This window comes from Sminthopsis crassicaudata, chromosome 4 (genome assembly GCF_048593235.1).
Source record: "Sminthopsis crassicaudata isolate SCR6 chromosome 4, ASM4859323v1, whole genome shotgun sequence".
NCBI classification, from domain to species: domain Eukaryota; kingdom Metazoa; phylum Chordata; class Mammalia; order Dasyuromorphia; family Dasyuridae; genus Sminthopsis; species Sminthopsis crassicaudata.
In genome coordinates, this window is record NC_133620.1 from 452,485,819 (window position 1) to 452,506,863 (window position 21,045).

The 21,045-nt window shown below is 34.9% G+C and overlaps 1 protein-coding gene across 3 annotated transcripts in view; it reads left to right on the top strand.

Moving 5' to 3' along the window:
- Positions 1-21,045, top strand: part of TAOK1 (TAO kinase 1) — a 130,545-nt gene that overhangs the window by 44,815 nt on the left and 64,685 nt on the right. For all 3 annotated transcript variants that reach the window (XM_074263760.1, XM_074263757.1, XM_074263758.1), the window contains exon 2: positions 20,568-20,794. In XM_074263760.1, coding sequence (XP_074119861.1) covers positions 20,663-20,794 — 132 coding nt within the window. In that variant the 5' untranslated portion in view covers positions 20,568-20,662. The remainder of the gene's footprint in view (positions 1-20,567; positions 20,795-21,045) is intronic.

The following is a 21,045-nucleotide window of genomic DNA, read 5'->3' on the forward strand; positions in this document are numbered from 1 at the left end:
TTACAACTTAAATAAATTCATGTTAGCTTTTTCAATTCTAATCATATTATACTCAACTGAATCCATATCTTTTTCATGTGAACTGTTGTCTAGCCATCTTCCTCATGTTATATTTGTGTATTTGATTTTTTTAAAGTTTATTTTTATTATGTATTTCATTTTACAAGATTTTTCCTTTTCTTCTAGTCAGATCTTTATTCTCTGTTTAGGAATCCTCCCCATCCTTGTCCCATTTATAGTTGTATGTGACTTAATCTAGCAAAAGGACACCAGTGTTTACTGGCTAATAATAATCTTTCATTCTCAGTTACTGTGTGGCCATTTAGTGCCAGGTACTGAGAGGAGAGATCAAAGATGAAAAAGATATTTCCTTTGTCTTCAAGATGCTTACAATCTGGTAGGAGAGATAAAAAATGAAAATAAATAATAGTATTGCTAGTTGATATTTTCATAAGAGAAATATAAAGACAGTACTATCTAGGGTGTTTCAATGAAAGGCCTACAGGAAAGAAATTAGAGAAGCCTATAATTCAAATGAGATCTCAAATGCCTAAGGATCTGACAGCCTTTTCAAGATAGTAAATTTGCTTTTAGTAGTCAAAACTATTTGTCAGGCACATTATTTTGCTCATCTTAAGCACCATGTAAATATTAATTTTTTTAATCAAAAACCCCAAATAGTGACCCCAATGTAGAAGTTCATTTTAAGAGAGTTGAATAGTGTACTTGGCACATTGGCACCCTAGAGCTGGCTGAGACTAAACAGAAAAGAAGCAGGAAGCAGGAAGCTCTTTACTTAATAGTTTCCTTTCAGGTATCTTATTAGGTGGGCGATGTGACAAATTTCACCCTGTGATGTTTATCATCAGTAATATTAACCAGCCTATAAAATCCCTATGCTGTACAATTTCTGAAGATAGCAATAATACCCATTACAGAAGTTTTCCATTGAAGAATCATCTTTTCTGGTTCAGACATTAGGCAGGCATTGAAGAGTAGGAGACAGATTGTCTTTAACCTCCGTACAGCTCTGTGATCATCATGGTATGAGGGGAAATCCTTTTAGCTTCAGTACATACTATCAGGAGGTGTGAACTAGAGAAAGAACTTGATTAGTACTTGGTCGAAGGCAAAGAATCTGTCAAGAAAATTTGGAAGAGCTAAAGAATTTTTGTTTGGAAAAGGGAAGTCATTTTCTTTTTTTCCCTTTTTTTTAAAACTTAATTTTATAATTATAACTTTTTTTGACAGTACATATGCATAGGTAATTTTTTACAACATTATCCCTTGTACTCCTTTCTGTTCCGAATTTTTCCCCTCCTTCCCTCCACCCCCTCCACTAGATGGCAGGCATTCCCATATATATTAAATATCTTATAGTATATCCTATGTACAATATATGTGTGCAGAACCGAATTTTGTTGTTGTTGTTGTTGCAAAGGAAGAATTGGATTTGGAATGTAAAAATAACCTGGGGAGAAAAATAAAAAATGCTCACAGTTTACACTCATTTCCCAGTGTTCCTTTTCTGGGTGTAGCTGATTCTGTCCATCATTGATCAATTGGAATTAGATTAGCTCATCTCTATGTTGAAGATATCCACTTCCATCAGAATACATCCTCATACAGTATCATTGTTGAAGTGTATAATGATCTCCTAGTCCTGCTCATTTCACTCAGCATCAGTTCATACAAGTCTCCTGTTGGTCATTTCTTACAGAACAATAATATTCCATAACCTTCATATACCATAATTTACCCAACCATTCTCCAATTGATGGACATCCATTCATTTTCCAGTTTCTAGCCACTACAAAAAGAGCTGCCACAAACATTTTGGCATATATAGGTCCCTTTCCCTTCTTTAGTATTTCCTTGGGATATAAGCCCAGTAGTAGCACTGCTGGGTCAAATGGTATGCACAGTTTGATACCTTTTTGGGCATAATTCCAAATTGCTCTCCAGAATAGCTGGATTCTTTCACAACTCCACCAACAAGGTATCAGTGTCCCAGTTTTCCCACATCCCCTCCAACATTCATCATTATTTGTTCCTGTCATCTTAACCAATCTGACAGGTGTGTAGTGGTATCTCAGAGTTGTCTTAATTTGCATTTCTCTGATCAGTAGTGATTTGGAACACTCTTTTATATGAGTGGATATAGTTTCAATTTCATCAACTGAAAATTGTCTATTCATATCCTTTGACCATTTATCAATTGGAGAATGGCTTGATTTCTTATAAATTAGAGTCAATTCTCTGTATATTTTGGAGATGAGGTCTTTATCAGAACCTTTAACTGTAAAAATGTTTTAATGGAAGTCATTTTCAAAGTTTTATGGGCTACTTTGGAAGGAAGGAAACTTTTTCCTTTGGAAGACTTCAGACATGTTGTAGGATTACTTTAGGATATAGTTTGGAAAAGATGACTGCTGAGGCCTATCCCACTGCTAAAATCCAGTGAAAAGACAGGTAGTTTTACATTAATAAATTAATCAGCAGGCATTAGCCAGGAATATGCCAGGAATTTACTGAATAAGGTCTTAGGGTTACAGTGACAAAAAGGAAGTCAATTGCCCCCAGGGGGCTTATATTCTATTAGAGTAGATACATATATTGGGCACTAGTGGCTTTGTGAATAGAATATCCACAGTTTTGGAAGACCTGAATTCAAATTTGGTCTTAAATATTTAATAACTGTGACTCTAGGAAGGTCACTTAACCTTGCTTGCCTCATCTGTAAAATGAGGAAATGGCAAACTACTTCAGTGCTTTGCCAAGAAAACCTCAAATGGGGATCATAAAGAATTGAATATGACTAAAACAACCTGATAACAACATGTACATACAAAGTTCACAAAAATATACTCGGAATACAATTTGCAAGAGATGGTATGAGTAATCTAGTGTACAGACACAAGAATAATATAATATATGGTAAGTTTGGAAAGCTAGGGGATGAAAGCCTTTAAAAGATCAACAAAGATGGTTATTGTTTCTGGAGATAATAAGAAATCATTGGGGGTAATTGAATATAGGAGTGACATGGTTGGAAATGTACAATTGGAAAATCATTTGAGAGCTGATTGGAGGATAGATTGGAGTGGGAAGTGACTTACTATAGTAGTCTTCTAACTGATCTCAACTGGGTAGACTAGGAGAGAGGTGATGAGAACCTTTGATAGGATGGTGGTTGTGTGAGCTTCAGATTCTAGAGGTCCAAATGACAAAATTTGGCAAAATGATTGGATTTTGATGAGTAGGAGAGAGTGAGGAATCGAATCAGGGGAAATGCCCAGGTTATCACAGAAAAAATGGTAATGCCTTCAATAGATAAGAAGTTAAAGAAAGTGTAACTACACTCAGAGAAAGAACACTGGGAAATGAATGTAAATTTTTAGCACTACTGTCTATCTACCCAGGTTACTTATACCTTTGGAATCTGATACTTAATGTGCAACAAGAAAATTGGATTTACGCACATATCTAGGTTATACTGTAACACATGTAAAATGTAGGGGATTGCCTGTTATCTAGGGGAGGGAGTAGGGGGGGGGAATAATTTGGAAAAATGAATACAAGGGATAATGTTATATAAAAAAATTACTCATCCATATATACTGTCAAAAAATTTAATAATTATAAAATTAAATTTTAAAAAAAGGTGTGAGTAGAAGGGGAAAATGAGCTTGATTTTATTTCCCCTTCACTTAAAAGTATTTTTCCAATTATATATAAAGATAGTTTTCAACATTCTTTTTTTGTAAGATTTTGAATTCCAATTTGTTTTTTTTTCTTCCTTTCTCTCTTACTTTACCCTTCCCTAAGACAGCAAGCAATCTGATATAGATTATATATGAACAGTCATTTTAAGTATATTTTCTTGAGTCATATTGTGAAAGAAAGATCAAAGTAAAAAGGACAATCCTTGAGAAAGAAAAAACAAAAAAGTAACAAAAAAGTGAAAGTAGTATGCTTTGATTTTCATTTAGTCTCTATAGTTCTTTCTCTGGATGCAGATGACATTTTTCACTCCAAATCTATTGGAATTATCTTGGATCATTACTGTAATGCTAAGAAGAGTTAAGTCTATCATAGTTGATCATCACATAATCTTGCTGTTATTGTGTATAATATTCTCCTGGTTCTGCTTCACTCACTCAACATCCTTTCATGTAAGTCTTTCCAAGTTTTCCTGAAATCAGCCTGCTCATCATTTCTTATAAAACAATAATATTCTATTATATCCAGATACCACAACATACTAGGCCATTTCCTAGTTATTGGGAAATTGAACGGATCTCAATCTCTCTGGTGGCAATCTTGCCACCAGACAAAAAGGGTGCTTCAAATACCTTTGCAATATAAATCATTTTCCCTCTTTTATGATCATTCCCTTCTCCATAGATCTGAGAGATAAACTATCCCTTGGCTCTCTTTGCTTATAGTTTCATCCTTTATATCTAAATTATGAATGCGTTTCAACCTTATGTTGATACAGGGTGTGAGATGTTGGTCTGTACCTAATTTCTGCCCTGCTGTTTTCCCGTTTTCCTGGCAATTTTTGTCAAATAGTGAGTCCTTATCCCAGATAATGGAGTCTTTGGGTTTATCAAACACTAGATTACTATAATCATTGACTGTTGCATCTTTTGTACATAACTGACCTATCACAATGAACTTGATTTTAGACAAATGCTTATATGACATTGAGTTTGAAATAGCCAAAAGATAATTGAAAACATATGACTAAAACTCAAGAAAGAATGAGGCTGTGAACTCCTAATGAGTCCATGAAGTAAGAGAAATTAGTAAAGATCCCAGCTGTTATTAGGTAACATGGCATTGAAGGGAGATTGAGACGTCAAGTGGGAGTAGAGTCGGGAGAAAAATCAAGAAACCCAAGAAGAGCGTGTCTAGAAAGAAAAGATTTAGGTGCTGTAGAGTGGTCAAGAAAATGCCAATCAGTAACTTTGGAGAAAACACTTTCAGTAAAATCTTTGTAAAGGGGAAGGGTTTGGGGGGGAAGGAGAGGTGAAGAAGGAGAGGAGTGAGGAGAGATATCAGGTAGAGAGTTTTTTCCAGTCATCAACATTTGCTTCTTAAGACATTCCCTGATTCAAACCTAATACGTAGTTTTTAACCCTACCCTCTCCTGGGTCCTGAGCAAAGCAATTTACATAGCAATTTTGGATAGTTCTGCTGTCACAAATTCAGGAGCACAAAAGAAATTTTCTTCCTGAGAATATAGTTTGGTAGCATTTTATAGTACATGAGAAGATATCACTTGATAAAGTGTTACAGTGAAGAAGTAGACTTCCTGGACCCAAGTCTCCAGTACTGAGTTGATTAGTGCATCTCAAATGTACACTGAATACTGTGTTAGGATTACTATCCTTTGCTGTGCCCTTACATTGATCATCAGGAGAAAAAATGCAAAAGCTAAACAGTATTATCAAGACTAGTCAAAAAATTACATGTGAAATCTGCTTAGAAAAGTAGCTAAAATATCTGTGATAAAGAATGCCAGACCCAACAACAAAACCTGGGATATAAATGTAGGAAGTGAAGGACAAATTTAGCTAAGTTAGGATTAAAAGCATTGTGTAGGTATGTAATGTTCTCTTTTCTTAGTAATCAAATGATAGTTTGCTTATCTATCATGTCGATTACCTTTTTCCTGTTTTCCAAGTTGAAAATAATTATGGTGAAAGCAAAAAAGCATTTTTATTAGCCTTTGAAATTTGTTCAGTAAGCTAGTTTTGTGCTAATAATATGATTGTGAAGTATGTATGATCCTAGCAGCTTCTCCCCAAAAGTCTTATTACTTATTAACAGAATTTTAAAAATTAATATGTCAGACTAAGGTTTATTTAACCTTTATCAATGATTTGGCATCTGAAAACATATTTTATGTCTCTCGAATAAAGTAACATATGCCCTAAATCAAGAGGAACTCAGATGAGCATTTGAATTAGGTTAGTATATATAACTTTAAGTATTTTTGAAATTGATATTGGTGAATTATAGGTTCATTTCTTTGTATTTAAATACAAAGTGAAAAATAAGCCTAAAAAGTTGCAGTGATGGTACTTTACATTTAGAAATTTGTATGAGTTAGTCAACAAAATTTTATTACATCCTGATGCTTAGCTTTGGGGATACAACTATAGGCAAAAAGAGCCTTCCTCCAAGACATTCTAATGGGGGAACTAAAAAGGGAAAGGGTTGGCAGTGATGGAAAGACAGAGCATATTGGCAAAATTTGAGAGAATGAAAGCCAGAAAAAGAATGAAGGCTAGCCATCCTTGAGGGGATTTTCCAAAAAATAGAGCTTCCCTTCCCTTCCTTTCTTTCAGTTCCTCACTGTGAGAAGAAGTTGTAAGCACTAAGGGACAATTGAGGATGAGAAGGCAGCTCAGGTACGAGTGGGGATAACTATGGGAGAGCCAGAAGTGTATACCAACACTGAACTCTATCATTAAATATTTCCTGAGCAAATGATTTGACTTTAGTGAATGCATAATACTCACAGAATAACCTTATTAATCTTTCCCTAAATAGTTTTTAGATTTGGTGGCTTTCAGAAATAGCCCTGACATAGTTATATTCTTAATTAGGTTCACATTGCTAAATAATTAATGACTGGAAAAGTAGGTGCCATGTGAAAATATTAAAGCTAAAAACAATGTTTTACTGCCTGTGCATTTTCAGTAATTCAAATGAGCCTATCTTCATGTTAGTTGTGTAATATTTCTTAAAAGTATGGTCCAAAGACCCTTGACAGTCCAACTCTTGTCATGTTAGACGTTAGATTTGCAGAAATATGTAAAAAATTTGCTTCTTGGTATATTTAAAAATTATTTTTCATAAAATGTTTATGTTAACATGTATTGGGTTTATTGTTATTTTTAAATGAATGTATTAAAGTTTTATCAGTTTTAAATTTGAATACAATAAATATCATTAGATATAATTGGCAGAAACAAAATCCCTAAGGGGGTGGTGGGGTGGTTCTTTAATAATTTCTGAGAATGTAAATGGATCCTGAGATTAAAAAGTTTGAGAACTTGCTGTAAGTTCAATATGCTCTCATATTGAGACATATTGTAATAAAAGCTAAAGCTACACGGTAAGGAGCTGGAAACAGGGAAGGGGAACAACCAATAATAGAATTAAATCGTAATAATAAAAGTGAAGGAAAGAAATATTTATATAGCACCTACTATGTGCCAGGCACTGTGCTCAGTGATTTACAGATATCTGATTTCACCCTCACATCAATCCTTTGAGGTAGTTTACTATTCTTATTTACTATTCTTATCCCCATTTTACAGATGAAGACACTGAGGCAGACAGATTAAGTGGTTTATTCAGGGTCATACTGCTAGTGTCTAAGACTGAATTTGACTCTGGTTTCCCTGACCTAATAAACAATAATAATAATAATAAAATCATAAACAATTAGCATGTGTATACTCTTTAAGGTTTTCAGATTGCCTAAAACGTTTCTCAATTGCTCTGCATCATAACCCTGGCAGATAGGTGCTGTTATGAGCCTTATTTTACAAAAATGGAAACTGAAGCAAAGGCTCTGACTCACTGAAAGTTATGCAGCTAATAAGTGACTGAGATCAGATTTGAACTGAGGTCTTCCTGACTTAGACTGTTGACCTTTTCTAGGTAATCTTGTTGTTCAGTCATTTTCAGTCATGTTCAACTTTTCATGACCTTGTTTGGGAATGATTTACCATTTCCTTCTCCAGATCAATAAGCATTAAATTTATTATAATATGAAAAATATTACATTCTCATCCTTTTATAACAAAAGAAAAAGAACAGTTCAGTAGTTCAGCAAAACCACCCAATATGTCAACCGGCTCTATTTATCTGAATAGTTAAGAGAATGGGATTGAAATAATAGGTCTACTTAACTTCTTTCCTATTTTCTGAATATTGCAAATTAGGCAGTTTGGCGCTAGAAAAATTGAAAATTTCTAGTTTGTGTGTACTCTTATTACTGAAGAATTACCTATTAGGAATTTGCAAAGATAATATTTATTTAATACCATGCCTCAAAATATTATTTCCTTTTTTCTTTTTCAGTATATTAAAAACTTCATTATGTAACATTCAGAGCTTGTCCTGCTTTTATATGGTTTTTTGGTTTTATTCATTTAAAATTTTTTAAAAAAAATCTTTTAATTTAAAGACAAATTCTGTCTCCCTCTTTCCTGAGACAGTAAGCAATTAGATGGAAATTATATATATAATTATTTAAAACATTTACATATTAGTCATTTTGTGTAAGAAGACTCAAAAGTAAAAAAATAGCATGCTTCAGTTTGTATTAATAATCTATTTTTTCTCTGGGGTTGGATAGTATGCTTCATCATTAATCCTTTGGAATTGTCTTTGATCATTGTATTATTCAGAACATCTAAATTCTTCAGTTCTTCAAACAGTATTGTTAACTGTGTTCAATATTCTGATTTTTTCACTTCACTATGTATCAGTTCATATAAGTCTTTACACATTTTTCTGAAACGACCTGCTTGTCATTTCTCATAGTACAACAATGTTCCGTTATAAGCATATACCACAGTTTATTCAGCCATTTCCCACTGTTGGGCAGACCTTTGATTTCCAGTTATGTTTTATTGAATACTGAGTTATTGAATTATGTTGTTTCTGTTTTCTTCCTTGCCTAATTTATTCCACTGGTCTACTTTTGTTAGATAGTAATTTAGAATATTCCCCTGACACACTACTGACAAAAAAGTTAAACCAGAACTTGAAAAATTTTAAAGTAGAAATTAAAAGGGTCAGCTAGGTGGTGCAGTGGATAGAGCACCAGCCCTGAATTCAGGAGGACCCAAGTTCAAATCTGGTCTCAGACACTTAACACTTCCTAGCTGTGTGACCCTGGGCAAGTCACTTAACCCCAGCCTGGGGTGGGGGGGAAGAAACTAAAAATTTGGGAGTGGGAGACAAAAAGGTAAATAAATTAAAGATTGGATGGATTTAATGATGTTTTTCATTTTATGTTTGCATTGCTCCAAGATGTTAACTTTTGAAATTTTCCTGTTAGGTTCATTATTTTAATTTAATGCTGCTCTTTTTATTTATTAAGAATAATCAAACAAAAACCTGACAGTGGCAAAATGTACTGCTTCATATTAATTTATGTAAATTAATTTGAAATAATCTTGTTAACAATCATATACAAAACTTCAGCATTCTCAATTTTTCTCACAATTTGAAAGAATAAAGGGAGAGGAAGAGCCCAACTTATACTTTTTTTTTTTCTTTTTGCTGAGGCATTTGGGGTTAAGTGACTTGCCCATGGTCACACAGCTAGGAAGTGTTAAGTGTCTTGAGGTCACATTTGAACTCAGGTCCTCCTGACTTCAGGGCTGGTGCTCTATCCACTGCGCCACCTAGCTGCACCCACCCCGCCGAGTTATAAATTAATAAAGCTTTGCATGGATAATCAAATCACCCCATCCTATCATCATTTTCAAAAAGCAGAAATTTGCTCTATATTCATTTTGGATTCTATTAAGCAGTCAGTTAATATTGTGCCATAAAGATCATCCTTTTGCCAGACTATCAAAAAAGATAACCACAGGCATAATTTCCTAATTTAGTTTTATATAGATATCAGGTATTGTGTATCTTATCAATCATATATACATATGTACATATATATATATATAATTGGAAAAGGAAATGGTCTGGTCCTGAGGTACCTTGAATTTTTTGCCGATACCCACAAAATGTAAAAAAAAAAAAACCCATTGGTAAATGGAATAGATCAGAGTCACAGGGTTTGAGCTTCCCCTACCCCCAACTGATATTTTTCAGTCTAAACCTGCCTAATTCCTTCAACTGATCCTTTTGACATAGATTCAGGGCCCTTCATCATTCTTGTGCCCTCTAAACACTGGCCAGCCTAGCAAAGATCTTAAACAGTGATGTTCAGGACTGCAGACCATTCTCTAGAAGAGGTCTAATTTAAAAAAGAAAAAACACAGAAGGATTATCACCTCATTTCTCTCTTAATTCAGTCCAAGATCAAGTTAACTTTTGGGGCTGATGTATTATTACATTGTTAACTTGTATAGGGTTTAAGACAATAGATAGCACAATAGAGTGCTAGACTGGAGTCAAGAAGATGAATTTAAATGTAGCCCCAGAAACTTGATAGTTGTGTGAACCTGGGAAAGTCATGACCTCTAATTATCTTGATTTTCTCATCCATAAAATGGCAGTAGTAATAGCATCTACTTCATAGCATTGTTGTGAAGAAGACAAAAAGAAATATTTTTAAAGTGCTTGTCACATAGTAGGTAGAATATAAAATGCTAGCTAGAAGATCCAGTGGATAGAGTGCTGGGCCTAGAGTCAAGAAAACTCATATTCCTAAGTTCAAATCAGGCTTCAGAAACTTATTAGTTGTGTGACCCTGGGCAAGTTACTTAACCTTATTTGCCTCAATTTTCTCATCTGTACAATAAGTTGGTTTTGCCAAGAAAACCCCAAAGGGGTCACAGAGCCAAATGTGGCTGAAAAACATTTGGACAACAATGGTGGTTATTATTGGGCTATTAAAATTTCCAGCTCCTTTTTCAGAATAATAGTTATCTCTCATAGTTCCTTATTTTACACTTTTTTATATCCTTTATCCCCTCCCTCCATTACATATAAAAACAATTGACATTCTTTTTTAAATTTTGAATTGCAAATTCTTTTTCACTTCTTCCTCCCCATCCTTTTTTGTTGAGAAGTCAAATAATTTGATATAGGTTATACTGGTGCATACACACAGTCATGCAAGACATTTCCATATTAATCATATGGTGAAAGAAACAAAAGAACTAAAATAAAGTTTAAAAAATACACTTTGATCTGCATTCTGAATCCATCTCGGCTTTCTCGAAGGGTCTCATTTTCATCATGAAGTCTTTTTAATTGTGTTGGATCCTTGTATTAATCAAAATAGCTAAGTCATTCACAGTTGATCATCATACTGTATCGATCTTATGGTGTACAATGGTCTCCTTGTTCTTCTTATTTCACTTTCTATAAGTTCATGTAAGCCTTTCCAGGTTTTTCTGAGAGCGTCTTGCTCGTCATTTCTTATAGTACAGTATCATTTCATCACAATTTTAGACTACAACTTGTTCAGCCATTCCTTAATTGATGAACATTCTTTCAATTTCCAATTCTTTGTCACCATAAAAGGGCTCTTGTAAATATTTTTGTACATATAGTCCTTTTCCTTCTGTAAAAATCTCTTTGAGATATAGATTTAGGGTATTACAGTTTTGATTTTGCATTTGATATTCTCTGTCACCCTAGATACTTTCTATCAAGTTCTTTTTTTAATTGTTTGCTCATTTTTCCAGCCTATTTCTTGACTTTTCACTTTATTTTAAAATTAGGTTCTGCTTCTAGAAAAGAGGGTTTTAGATTTTTAGTGAAGCTGTTTTCAGACCTAGTTCTGGAAATCTTTAAGTTTTCAGTTCTAAGGTGGAATGATCTAAGGAGAAAATGAGGTTCCACTGGCATAATCTGTTTTTGATGAAATCATACTGGCTCATTGTAATCACTGTTTCCTTTTTTGTATGCTCACCAATCATCTATTTAATGATCTGTTTGTTGTACAAAATTCTCTGGAATTGAAGTCAATCTCATGGACTGTCCTGTGGTTGTAGACTATATTCTCTTCCATTTGTTTGAAAATAAGGACAGTTGCTTTCTCAACCTTGTGACTCCTTGTCTCTTTTCCTTGATTTTCTCCTTATCATTGTTGGTTCTTAGCAGCCACAGCTGGCAGGTGAGTTGATAAAGAGTTGATAAAGGCAGTCAGATGATTCTGTAGTTCACTTAGATTGCTGCTCCCTGTTCAGTACTGCAAAATAAAATTGAGTAGTTGTACCTTTTCTTGTCGGTTATCCCATCTCATCCACTTGAAGCAAAGGTCCAACTTTCAGCCTCTCTTTTCTTCCATTATTACCTAAAGAAAAGCCAACAGTTGCTGCCTTCAAGGACTAAGTAAGGGTGCCCTGGCAAGGACATGACAGAGTGTCTGAGGATCTAGTACTGCCCCTTCATTATTTTGATGATGAGGAGCCTGAAGTCCAGAGTGTCTTAAGTGACTTGTCCTAGTGAAACTGGAATTAGGTTCAGGATTCACATTTTTCTGGCTTGAAGACAGTGCTTCCTCCCCACCCCCCTGCTGTTCCCAGGCTTTCTGGGCCCAAGCCAATACACAGCCCATCCCCACCTGTGTCACTGATGTCAGTGAGCAAGTTCTGCAGCTCTGTCTCTCAGATAATTGCCACATATACAACCAATGCAAGGACCTTATTGAGGGGGGAGATTCAGGAAAGGCCTTGTCAAAGGAGGTGCTACCTGAGTTGAATCTTGGCAGGAACCAGAGTTTCATGAGGTCTGTGTGAGGAAAGAGAGTGTTAGGAGTTGAGGAAATAGTTTTGCCAATGTCATGGAGGTAGGAGATGTCATGTTTGTGTTGGAGGGAGCATGGGACGGATACAGAAAAGTAGACCAAATGAGGGAGAGTAACTTGAGATAATTGTGAAAAGATATCCCAGTATCAGATTGTGAATGGTTATGAATGCTAAACAGAGGAAGAAGATGCTTTAGCTTGGCCAGGGATCAGACTAGGACTTTTGGTATATCAGTTGGGTAGCTTTTTGGAGAATAACATGGAAAGATGAGAAAGTGGATGGGTATGGGGGAAAACGCTTAGGAAACTGGTAAAGAGGGGAGGGGTCGTGAGTTTTCAAAAGGCTTGTGAGAGGTGGGAGGTGGAGATATCACTTATGAGACTTGTCATTAATTGGATCTATAAGAGAAGATGATTCAGGAATAATAGTAAAATCTTCAGCAGAAACAAGTGAAGAACAGAAAGAGATGAACATTTTTTTTTTTTATTTTTTTTTTGCCCCTTGAGTTTAAGCATACTTGTTTGTGTACTTTATCCTTGTCATTTCTTCATTGGAATGCAGTTCCTGAGAGCATAGCCTGTTTTCATATTTTCTGCACATAGTAGGTGCCTATTGGGTTGCACTGGTGGAAGAGAAACACCCTCTGCTAAACTCTGGGACAAGGAAATGTCACTGCCTTTCCCTGTCACTAGTCTCTCATGTGCCTTTTCCTGTTTGGAGCCACCCTTGATGATGACTTCCTTTTCCTTTTTGGAGGAGGAGCTTAGCAGAGAGGTGGAGACAACAAATAAAAATAAATTAAATTTATCATTCAGTTAACTCTTTAGAGTAAAATATTAAGATTTTTCATCCAATCTTTATTAATGGTATTTATTTTTTTAAATGCTTTTGCTTGTTATGGGGAATTTTATCAAGAAAACCGTCTCCTCAGATTCAAAGACCAGCCAGCATATTATTTAGCGTTTAATTCCTGTTTCAACTCTAACATTCATTTTAGATCAAATACATACTGGTGATTTTTATTTTAAATAGCATTGTGTATCATGTTTTGGTTCTGTAGCTTATTTGTCTTTTATAAAGGAAGTAGCATGATATACTAAATAGGAAAAGCACTGGAGAAGGATTGGAGACCTTGTCTGGTCCCTGCTTCACCTGTAATTAGCAGTGTTTTATCAGTTGCCTCTTTGAGCCTCAGTTCCTTCTCTTAAAATGAGGGGTCTGGTTGCTAAAATGAGTATTTATGAGTTTTCTTCTAGTCCTGAAATTCTATATATTATATAATTTAGAAAACAATTACATTTTTTTATATTTGCTTCTGTGATACCTTGCTTGTTGTGTTTGTATCTCAATATATTCGTGTTTTTATATACAAACATATATGTAATTTTAATATTTGGAAACAAAATAAATATAAATTATATCTTTTGAACCAAAGAAGGGAACTTCTTCATGAAATATTTGAACCAGGAAAAATTTTGCCTGAAAAATACAGTGCAATTCAGAAAATTAAATAACTGTATTTGGATAGATAAAAAAAGACAAGTTAAAAAGTCAGACAACTAGGAAGGCTTAAATGTAATATGTGCTCTTTTAGAGAAATTGACTAATCTACCAAGCCATAGCTGATGTTGCTAAATATAATAGAGGAGAGGAAGACTCAGCTAGACAGGCCTAATATGCCAAGTGTATGAATTAGTGTACAGGTCAAAGCCAGTAGCTTTCATAAGGGAGGTTACCATGACAGGCCATAACATAATGACATTAAACATAATGATGTCTAATTGACGTTCATCCCAGGAGAGGCCAAAAAGCAAAGCTGACAATGCCTGTTTTTCCCCCCCTCTAGGATGAATTCTTCTGGGGTTTAAAAAACAAAACCAAACAAAACCAGGCTTAACTAGCCTGAGAATAAACTTGAGATTTTGCACTAGAGAAGCTCTCTCCCAAATTCACTACTTGGTTCCAAGAATCCTCTTTCTTTATATTGACCTCTTATGTTATCATAAGACAGTTTTCTCATTTGTTTGGGGGATGGAATTTAGAAAAGGCCTTAATAAAGAGGTAGGATTCTTTCTCTCAATTTCCTTCAAGCTTTTAATTCTTACTAAATATTTTACTGAATTTTTCAGTTTTCTTTTAAAATAGTAGGTGTATAGGTATATACGTAGAGAAATGATGACATTGACCAGAGAGCCAGTCTTAGAACCAAGAAGACCTGGGTTTAAGTCCTGCCTCTGGCATATATTGATTCTCAGCCTCTCAGGTGCCCTGGACAACTCTTAAAGAATGTCACTTGCAGGAAGATGTCATCCTATATTTGCTAGTTGGAACGTCTTCATCTGGGAGTTACTAATACCAGTGAAATTACCGGTTCAGACCCTATCCACACAAGAGTAAACTAATTCCTCAATTTAACAGGTTTCATGGAATAGTATATCAGGGGAATGAATGCCTTAGCCAATAGATTGGATTTTAGTAAGATCCTTGATAGTAGTTTCAAAGCTAATAAAATTAGCTTGCTTACATACTAATTATAAATAACATTCTTATATATTTAGTATAAGTTTCCTATACTAATAAAATTAGAAGTACATTATATCCTTTATACACATGTGTACATGTACACAGTGGATGTCATAAGAACACAGTGTAAAGTCAGCAGAGGGGTAAATGATTTAATAACTCCTATTTATATGTCATTTTGTGGTTTACAAAACAGTTTTTCAACAACCTTACTAGAGAGGGGAAGTGCAAGTATTATCTCGCCTTTTCAAGTAGTGAAAACTAAATCTCAGGCTGAGTTGCCCAAATTTATAAAGCAGGGTACCACAGTTTCCTCTTCTGCTTCTTTATGTTATTGAATCTCATGTCTATATAAATCGTTCCAGTCTGTCTTCTGAACTTGAGTCCCATATCACTCACATCACCATTCCCCTAGATATCTCTACCTGAATATTTCAAAGGCATCTTAAATTTAACACCTCCAAATTGGAGCTCATTACTTTCTCCCTAGACCCTTCTCCAAACTTACCTATTTCTTATAAAAGCACCATCAAGCCTTCAGTTATCAAGGTCCACAAAGTGAAGGTGATCTTTGATTCTCCCCATTCCCTTGCACCCCCTCCCCATATACAGTCAGTTGAGAATTATATCTACTCCCTGTATCTCTATTCTAGGAGGCCAGCCTATATTAAGCTCTCAACTGCTCTTTTGTAGACTCTTGCAACAAACAGCCTCCACTCAGCCTCCACTCACTGAGATCGGATTTTCCTCCCCTTTTCAAGGAACTTCTGAGGCTCTTCACAACATTGGATAAGACACTAATAACTCCGCTTAGCATTTAAAAACCCTTTATAACATGACTTCAGCTAGCACATCACTCTCATTCAGATATTTGTAAATTCAAATATCCAAATGTGAACCTGCCCTTCTCCTCTCTCCTCCCCACTCCCCCAACTTAGCACTTCATATCCCACTTCTGGGCCTTTGTATAGATTGTCTCCCTTGCCTTAACATTCTTTTTCTCCTCACCTAGCTTCCTTCCAGGTTCAGCTCTTTGACACCTTCTATGGAAAGCCTCTGAAGATTTCTTATTTTTGTTAGTGCTTATACCTGCAAATTATCACTTACATGTTTGTTTACATATTGTGTCAGTAATATATTTTTTCATTTTGTCTTTGTATCCTCAATGCCTAACATTGTACACATAAAAGATAGTTTTATGCTTGTCAGATTGGATAATTCACTTGAAATAAACTATTTCTACAGATCTTTCTCAGCTTTAATTTTTTTTTTTTTTAATGTTGGAATTAGAATTTGAACCCACATTTTGATTCCAAGTTCAGTACTCTTTCTGTTATAGTTAATGCTTTTCTATATTAGATGTTTCAAGTCTTAAAGTTCTAGAATATTTGTGAAAAGTATAAGTTTAAATCAGAAACTTCAACTTAATTAAGCAATCATGCATAATATTTTAAATTGAATTTCTAACTTAAAATTTTTCCTTTTCAGGCATTTGTATCCTTTATTACAGGCAGCAATCTGCTATACATAATTTTGTTGTGATTAAGAGAATAAAACTTATGGATCACTTGAAGAATTATACATATTAACTTCATACACTTCTTTTGAGTTTTCAAGTAATAAAGTAGACTGAATTCACTATCTTACTTTTATCAGTTCCTTGTAACTAGCAATAGATTAAGTAGGAAGCTGTGTTTCTGTTTGAGGTCCATGGTGGTGTAATTGGCATGGATAGGCCTACCATGGTGTTTCCTTTCCCAATTGTTGCATTTTTATATCTTGAATATATTAAAGAAATTCAGTGGGGACAAGAATATTTGGAATTGTGTGAGAGACAGGTGATGAAGGATGGGAGACAACAGCCACTACCAAGTTGTGGAGAAGGGAACAAGAACAAAATTAAAAGGGATTTATCAGACTATAGTCCTTTGAGGGCTTGAGGGAGAATCTATATATCTATATCTAAGAATCCTGGAAAATGGGGTTTTGGGATTAGGCTGTAAAGGAATACATTTTGAGTAAGGGAGCTTTTATGTTCACTTAACAGGGATGGGGAAATGGTCACATCTTTTCGTTAAGAAAATCACTTTGGCAGTTGAGAGTGGATTATTGAAGGGACCAGTTAGGATGTTGTTGGAATAGTCTAGATAAAAAGTGATGAAAGTCTTAACTAGAATGGGCCCAGTGTGAATAAAGAGATCACAAAGAGAAATTACAAAATGTGACATCTAATTATATATAAGATGAGGGAAAATGAGTCCAGGATAACCCTTCACTGTATTTAGTATGCAGTATGTAATTGATATGCTCAGAAAGTATGTTTATATTTGTACATTAAGTATGAATTGTATTTGAGAAGAATCATTTAGTACATTTTAATTATGATGAATTAGTTCTTTGGGATCTTTCTTTTGGTAGTAGGAATTAACTTTTTTTTTTTTTCCCTCTTTCTTTTTGTCCTCTTTGCATCCCTTCCTCAATGTTTTACTGAGGCTTCCCAAAAAATTGTTTCTGTCCTATCTTGCAGGTTTTCTTAGTTGTGGTCCTTGTAAAGGTCTTATTTTCTCATTCTTTTCTGCTTGGGGAGATTCAGACCTCTCCCTCCTTCTTCCAAAGTCTTGACTTTGAGTTTAGGAGAAATTAACTTTCCTTTGTCTTTTTAAAGCTGGTGAAACAAAATAATAAATCACCTTATTAATGCTAATCCCAATAAACTGAATACATACACATTTCTGTATTGATAAAAGCATATTCAAAGTCAGAAAATGAGAGCTCACTCTATCTTGGGGGGAGAAAGATTTTTTTTTTTCCTTTCAAGGATATTATGATTTGTGAATATTTTAAACCTGGACTCTGTGTGATTAACAGATGTAGGGAACAGGGCATTGTGGGATTGAAGCAGTTGCTTTTGAACAACAATGTCCTTTTTGTAAGAATTTGATGCTTCTTAAAAGATGAACAACATGACATCATTACCACTGATCCAAGAAGCATTCCACTAGTAATACTGAGTACACTCTGATTATTAGTTCCCTTCCCCCCCTTCAATTGCATTTGACTGATGTTATTGTCCATTGTTGGGCTTCATGTTGTAAATGTGAAACAGTTGCCTTTTTTCTTTTTTTTAAGTTAAAAAACCTATTTATTCATTATTTTCATCTGAGATGAAAAAACAATTGTTTTGTTCTCCAAATTTATTTCAATTAGTTTTCTTAAAGGTGAATTACTCAGGTATTGACAAAATTACCCAGCTTTCACTCAGGTTTTTAAAAATGTACTCTATTAGTGGCCCTTCCTATTTTCTGCCACAAGTGAAATTAAGTATAGGCTTAAAATTTCTACTTTTAATCATGATTTTTTTTTTTTAATAATTCCAGGTGGATTAATCCTCCTTTCCAAAATATTAATTCTCTTTTTAAAATAAAGTAATAATGTACTTAACAAATGGCCCACTACATATTTGAAATATGTATCTTAATAATAGCTCATGAGTTATATAGAAGTTTGCACATGCCATGGTGTAGATTCTGCTTTCAGATCAGATAAAAATGCTTCCATTCTTTAGCCAAACCCTCAATTTGAGGGTATAATTTCATAATGTTTTCTTCAGTTGTCCTCCCCTCCCCTTCATGTTAAAGGGAAAGATGATGATGGAGTTCATAGTTAATCTTGTCCTGAAATCTCTACAGAAGCATTTTTCCTGCAGTGGATTGTAGCAGCTACTTACACTGGGTGAGCTTCAGGTGCCTTTGTCAGATTCCTAGTTTCACCATTGCTGTAGCAGCATTCTGCCTGAGTGGCAGCAGTTAATTTCCATCTTTGGGACGTTGCTGCCACTGCCCTCCCAAAAGTTGGCTCCTTTGTGCAGATAGGATAGTTTTTAAATAAAAGGGAAAAATTTTTTTTAATGATATGTAACATTTTTGCCCTGCCCATCTCAAACATAAAGTTAGAGTGTAGATCATGGTAATAAGAATTGAACTAGAACTAGGCTAGGTTTGCTCAGATTTTTCAGTCTTTGCTTTGTAGATAAGTTGGAAGCCATATGGAAACAAAAACGGTCTATATTTTATATGTATAATATTGTACACAACTTGTCCAGGGAAAGGCTGGAATTGCTTTGAATTTAAAAAGAAATATATGCATGGCTGAAGGGAATGCTTGATAAGAACTGGTTAGAAAACCTAAAATATAGCTAATTTTGATTTTGTTCAATTCTTAAATAATTGTTAAAGATTGGATTTTTCAAGAATCAAAAGGTTTTATTTTAGGTGGAGAATATCATTTTAGAAAAATAATCACAGAATAACTGGGCATTTTTCTTCAGTTTCCTCTTCAGAAAGGATAGGATTTGATGACATTTTTAGATGCCTTTCAAGACACCTGTGGGCCTGAGTTTTATAGGTGAATAGTAGAGATCCAAGCTATTCAGGACTTTGCCCAAGTTCATACAGTCAGGAATTGGTAGAATTTAGATAGACCATATTTCAGGCCTCCTTGACTTCTCATTCTGACATACCATGTTATTTCATGAACACAAGCAATATATATTGGCAAAAGAATTTTAAAAATAAAGAGCCTCATTTCAGATATTTTACATTTGGTACACATCTGCTAATTTTGATAAATGGGAGAGATTTGAAGAATATTTTTACATAGGCAGTGTGACAGCAAGATCTGGACTGCCTTTGACACATCCAATGATGGCTGTGTGATCCTGGACAAAGCATTTGGTCTCTCAGTGGGCTGGGACTGTTTCCTGAGACTGTAAGTTTCAGAGAAGGTGCCAACCTTAATAATTAAAGGGAATTTTCTTATTCCTCAATTTTTCTACCTTATGAAATTCTCTATCCAATCCTGTCCCTACCATAGAAAGGAGATAGAGGAAGAAGTAATTATTCCAGTTATCTAGAACATTATATGACTTGGCTGATGGACCTTATGAAATATAAGGTATAGCAGATTAGGGTCTCCCTTTTTACAAGAGAAAAGAACAAGGTTCTTGTTATTTAAAGAGCTTTTAATCATAAAAAGAAAAGATTGTTGTTAGTCCATTTATAGAGATTTCATTGTTTTAAGTTAGTTACTGTACACTTGTTGGTATTTAAGAATAGTGTGAGTAATTTCATGGATACTAATTCTTTTGTTATTAGATAATTTGTGCTAAAGGAATCGTAATAGATCATCTTTCATTTTAAAACAAGTCAGCCGAACATTGATGAGGAAATTGCTCTGTGCATGTGCAGAACTCTGTATGAGGCAGATGTCCTCTGTCTCTCCTTCCCTCCCCCCTATCTCCCATAATCTGTTCTTAGGGAGTTTGCATTCTTCTAGTGGGGGAGATTGGGAGCATGGAAGAAGGAAAATACACCATTTATACAAATACAATGTACTAAAAAGGGTAAAAAGATACTGAGAAATGCAGGGATTCAGGAAGGCTTCTGGGCTGTTTGGATACCCAGTCCTGGCCTTAGCATGGCAAAATTCAAACAGATGAGCACTCACCTCAAAGTCTTATGTAGTTGTTAATTTTATTCCTTATCATGTGCTTTCTTTCCTCTCTTACAGTAATCAATGCAGAAGTGACTTCATTCATACAGATGAACCAAGGATTGGGACAGCAGTGTAAACCCAGATAGTCAGATAGCTGACTGCCCAGCAGGATGCCATCAACTAGTCGAGCGGGCAGCCTGAAGGACCCAGAAATCGCAGAGCTCTTCTTCAAAGAAGATCCAGAGAAACTCTTCACAGATCTAAGAGAGATAGGACATGGGAGCTTTGGAGCAGTATATTTTGTGAGTAATCCCATAATCATATCAGTCAGTAGTATTTACTAATGAGGTACATTGTAGAAAACATTCATAATAAGAAATGGTATCTGCAATATAAAGGGAATTCAGAGCCGTGCCCCTGCCCTAGAAACTTGTGGTCTGGCTGGGGAGTGAGAATTCAAATGAATCACATGACTGGGGAATATTTTTCTTTTCCTTCCTTCCCTTCCTTCCTTCCTTCCTCTCTCCCTCCCTCCCTCCCTTTCTCCCTCCCT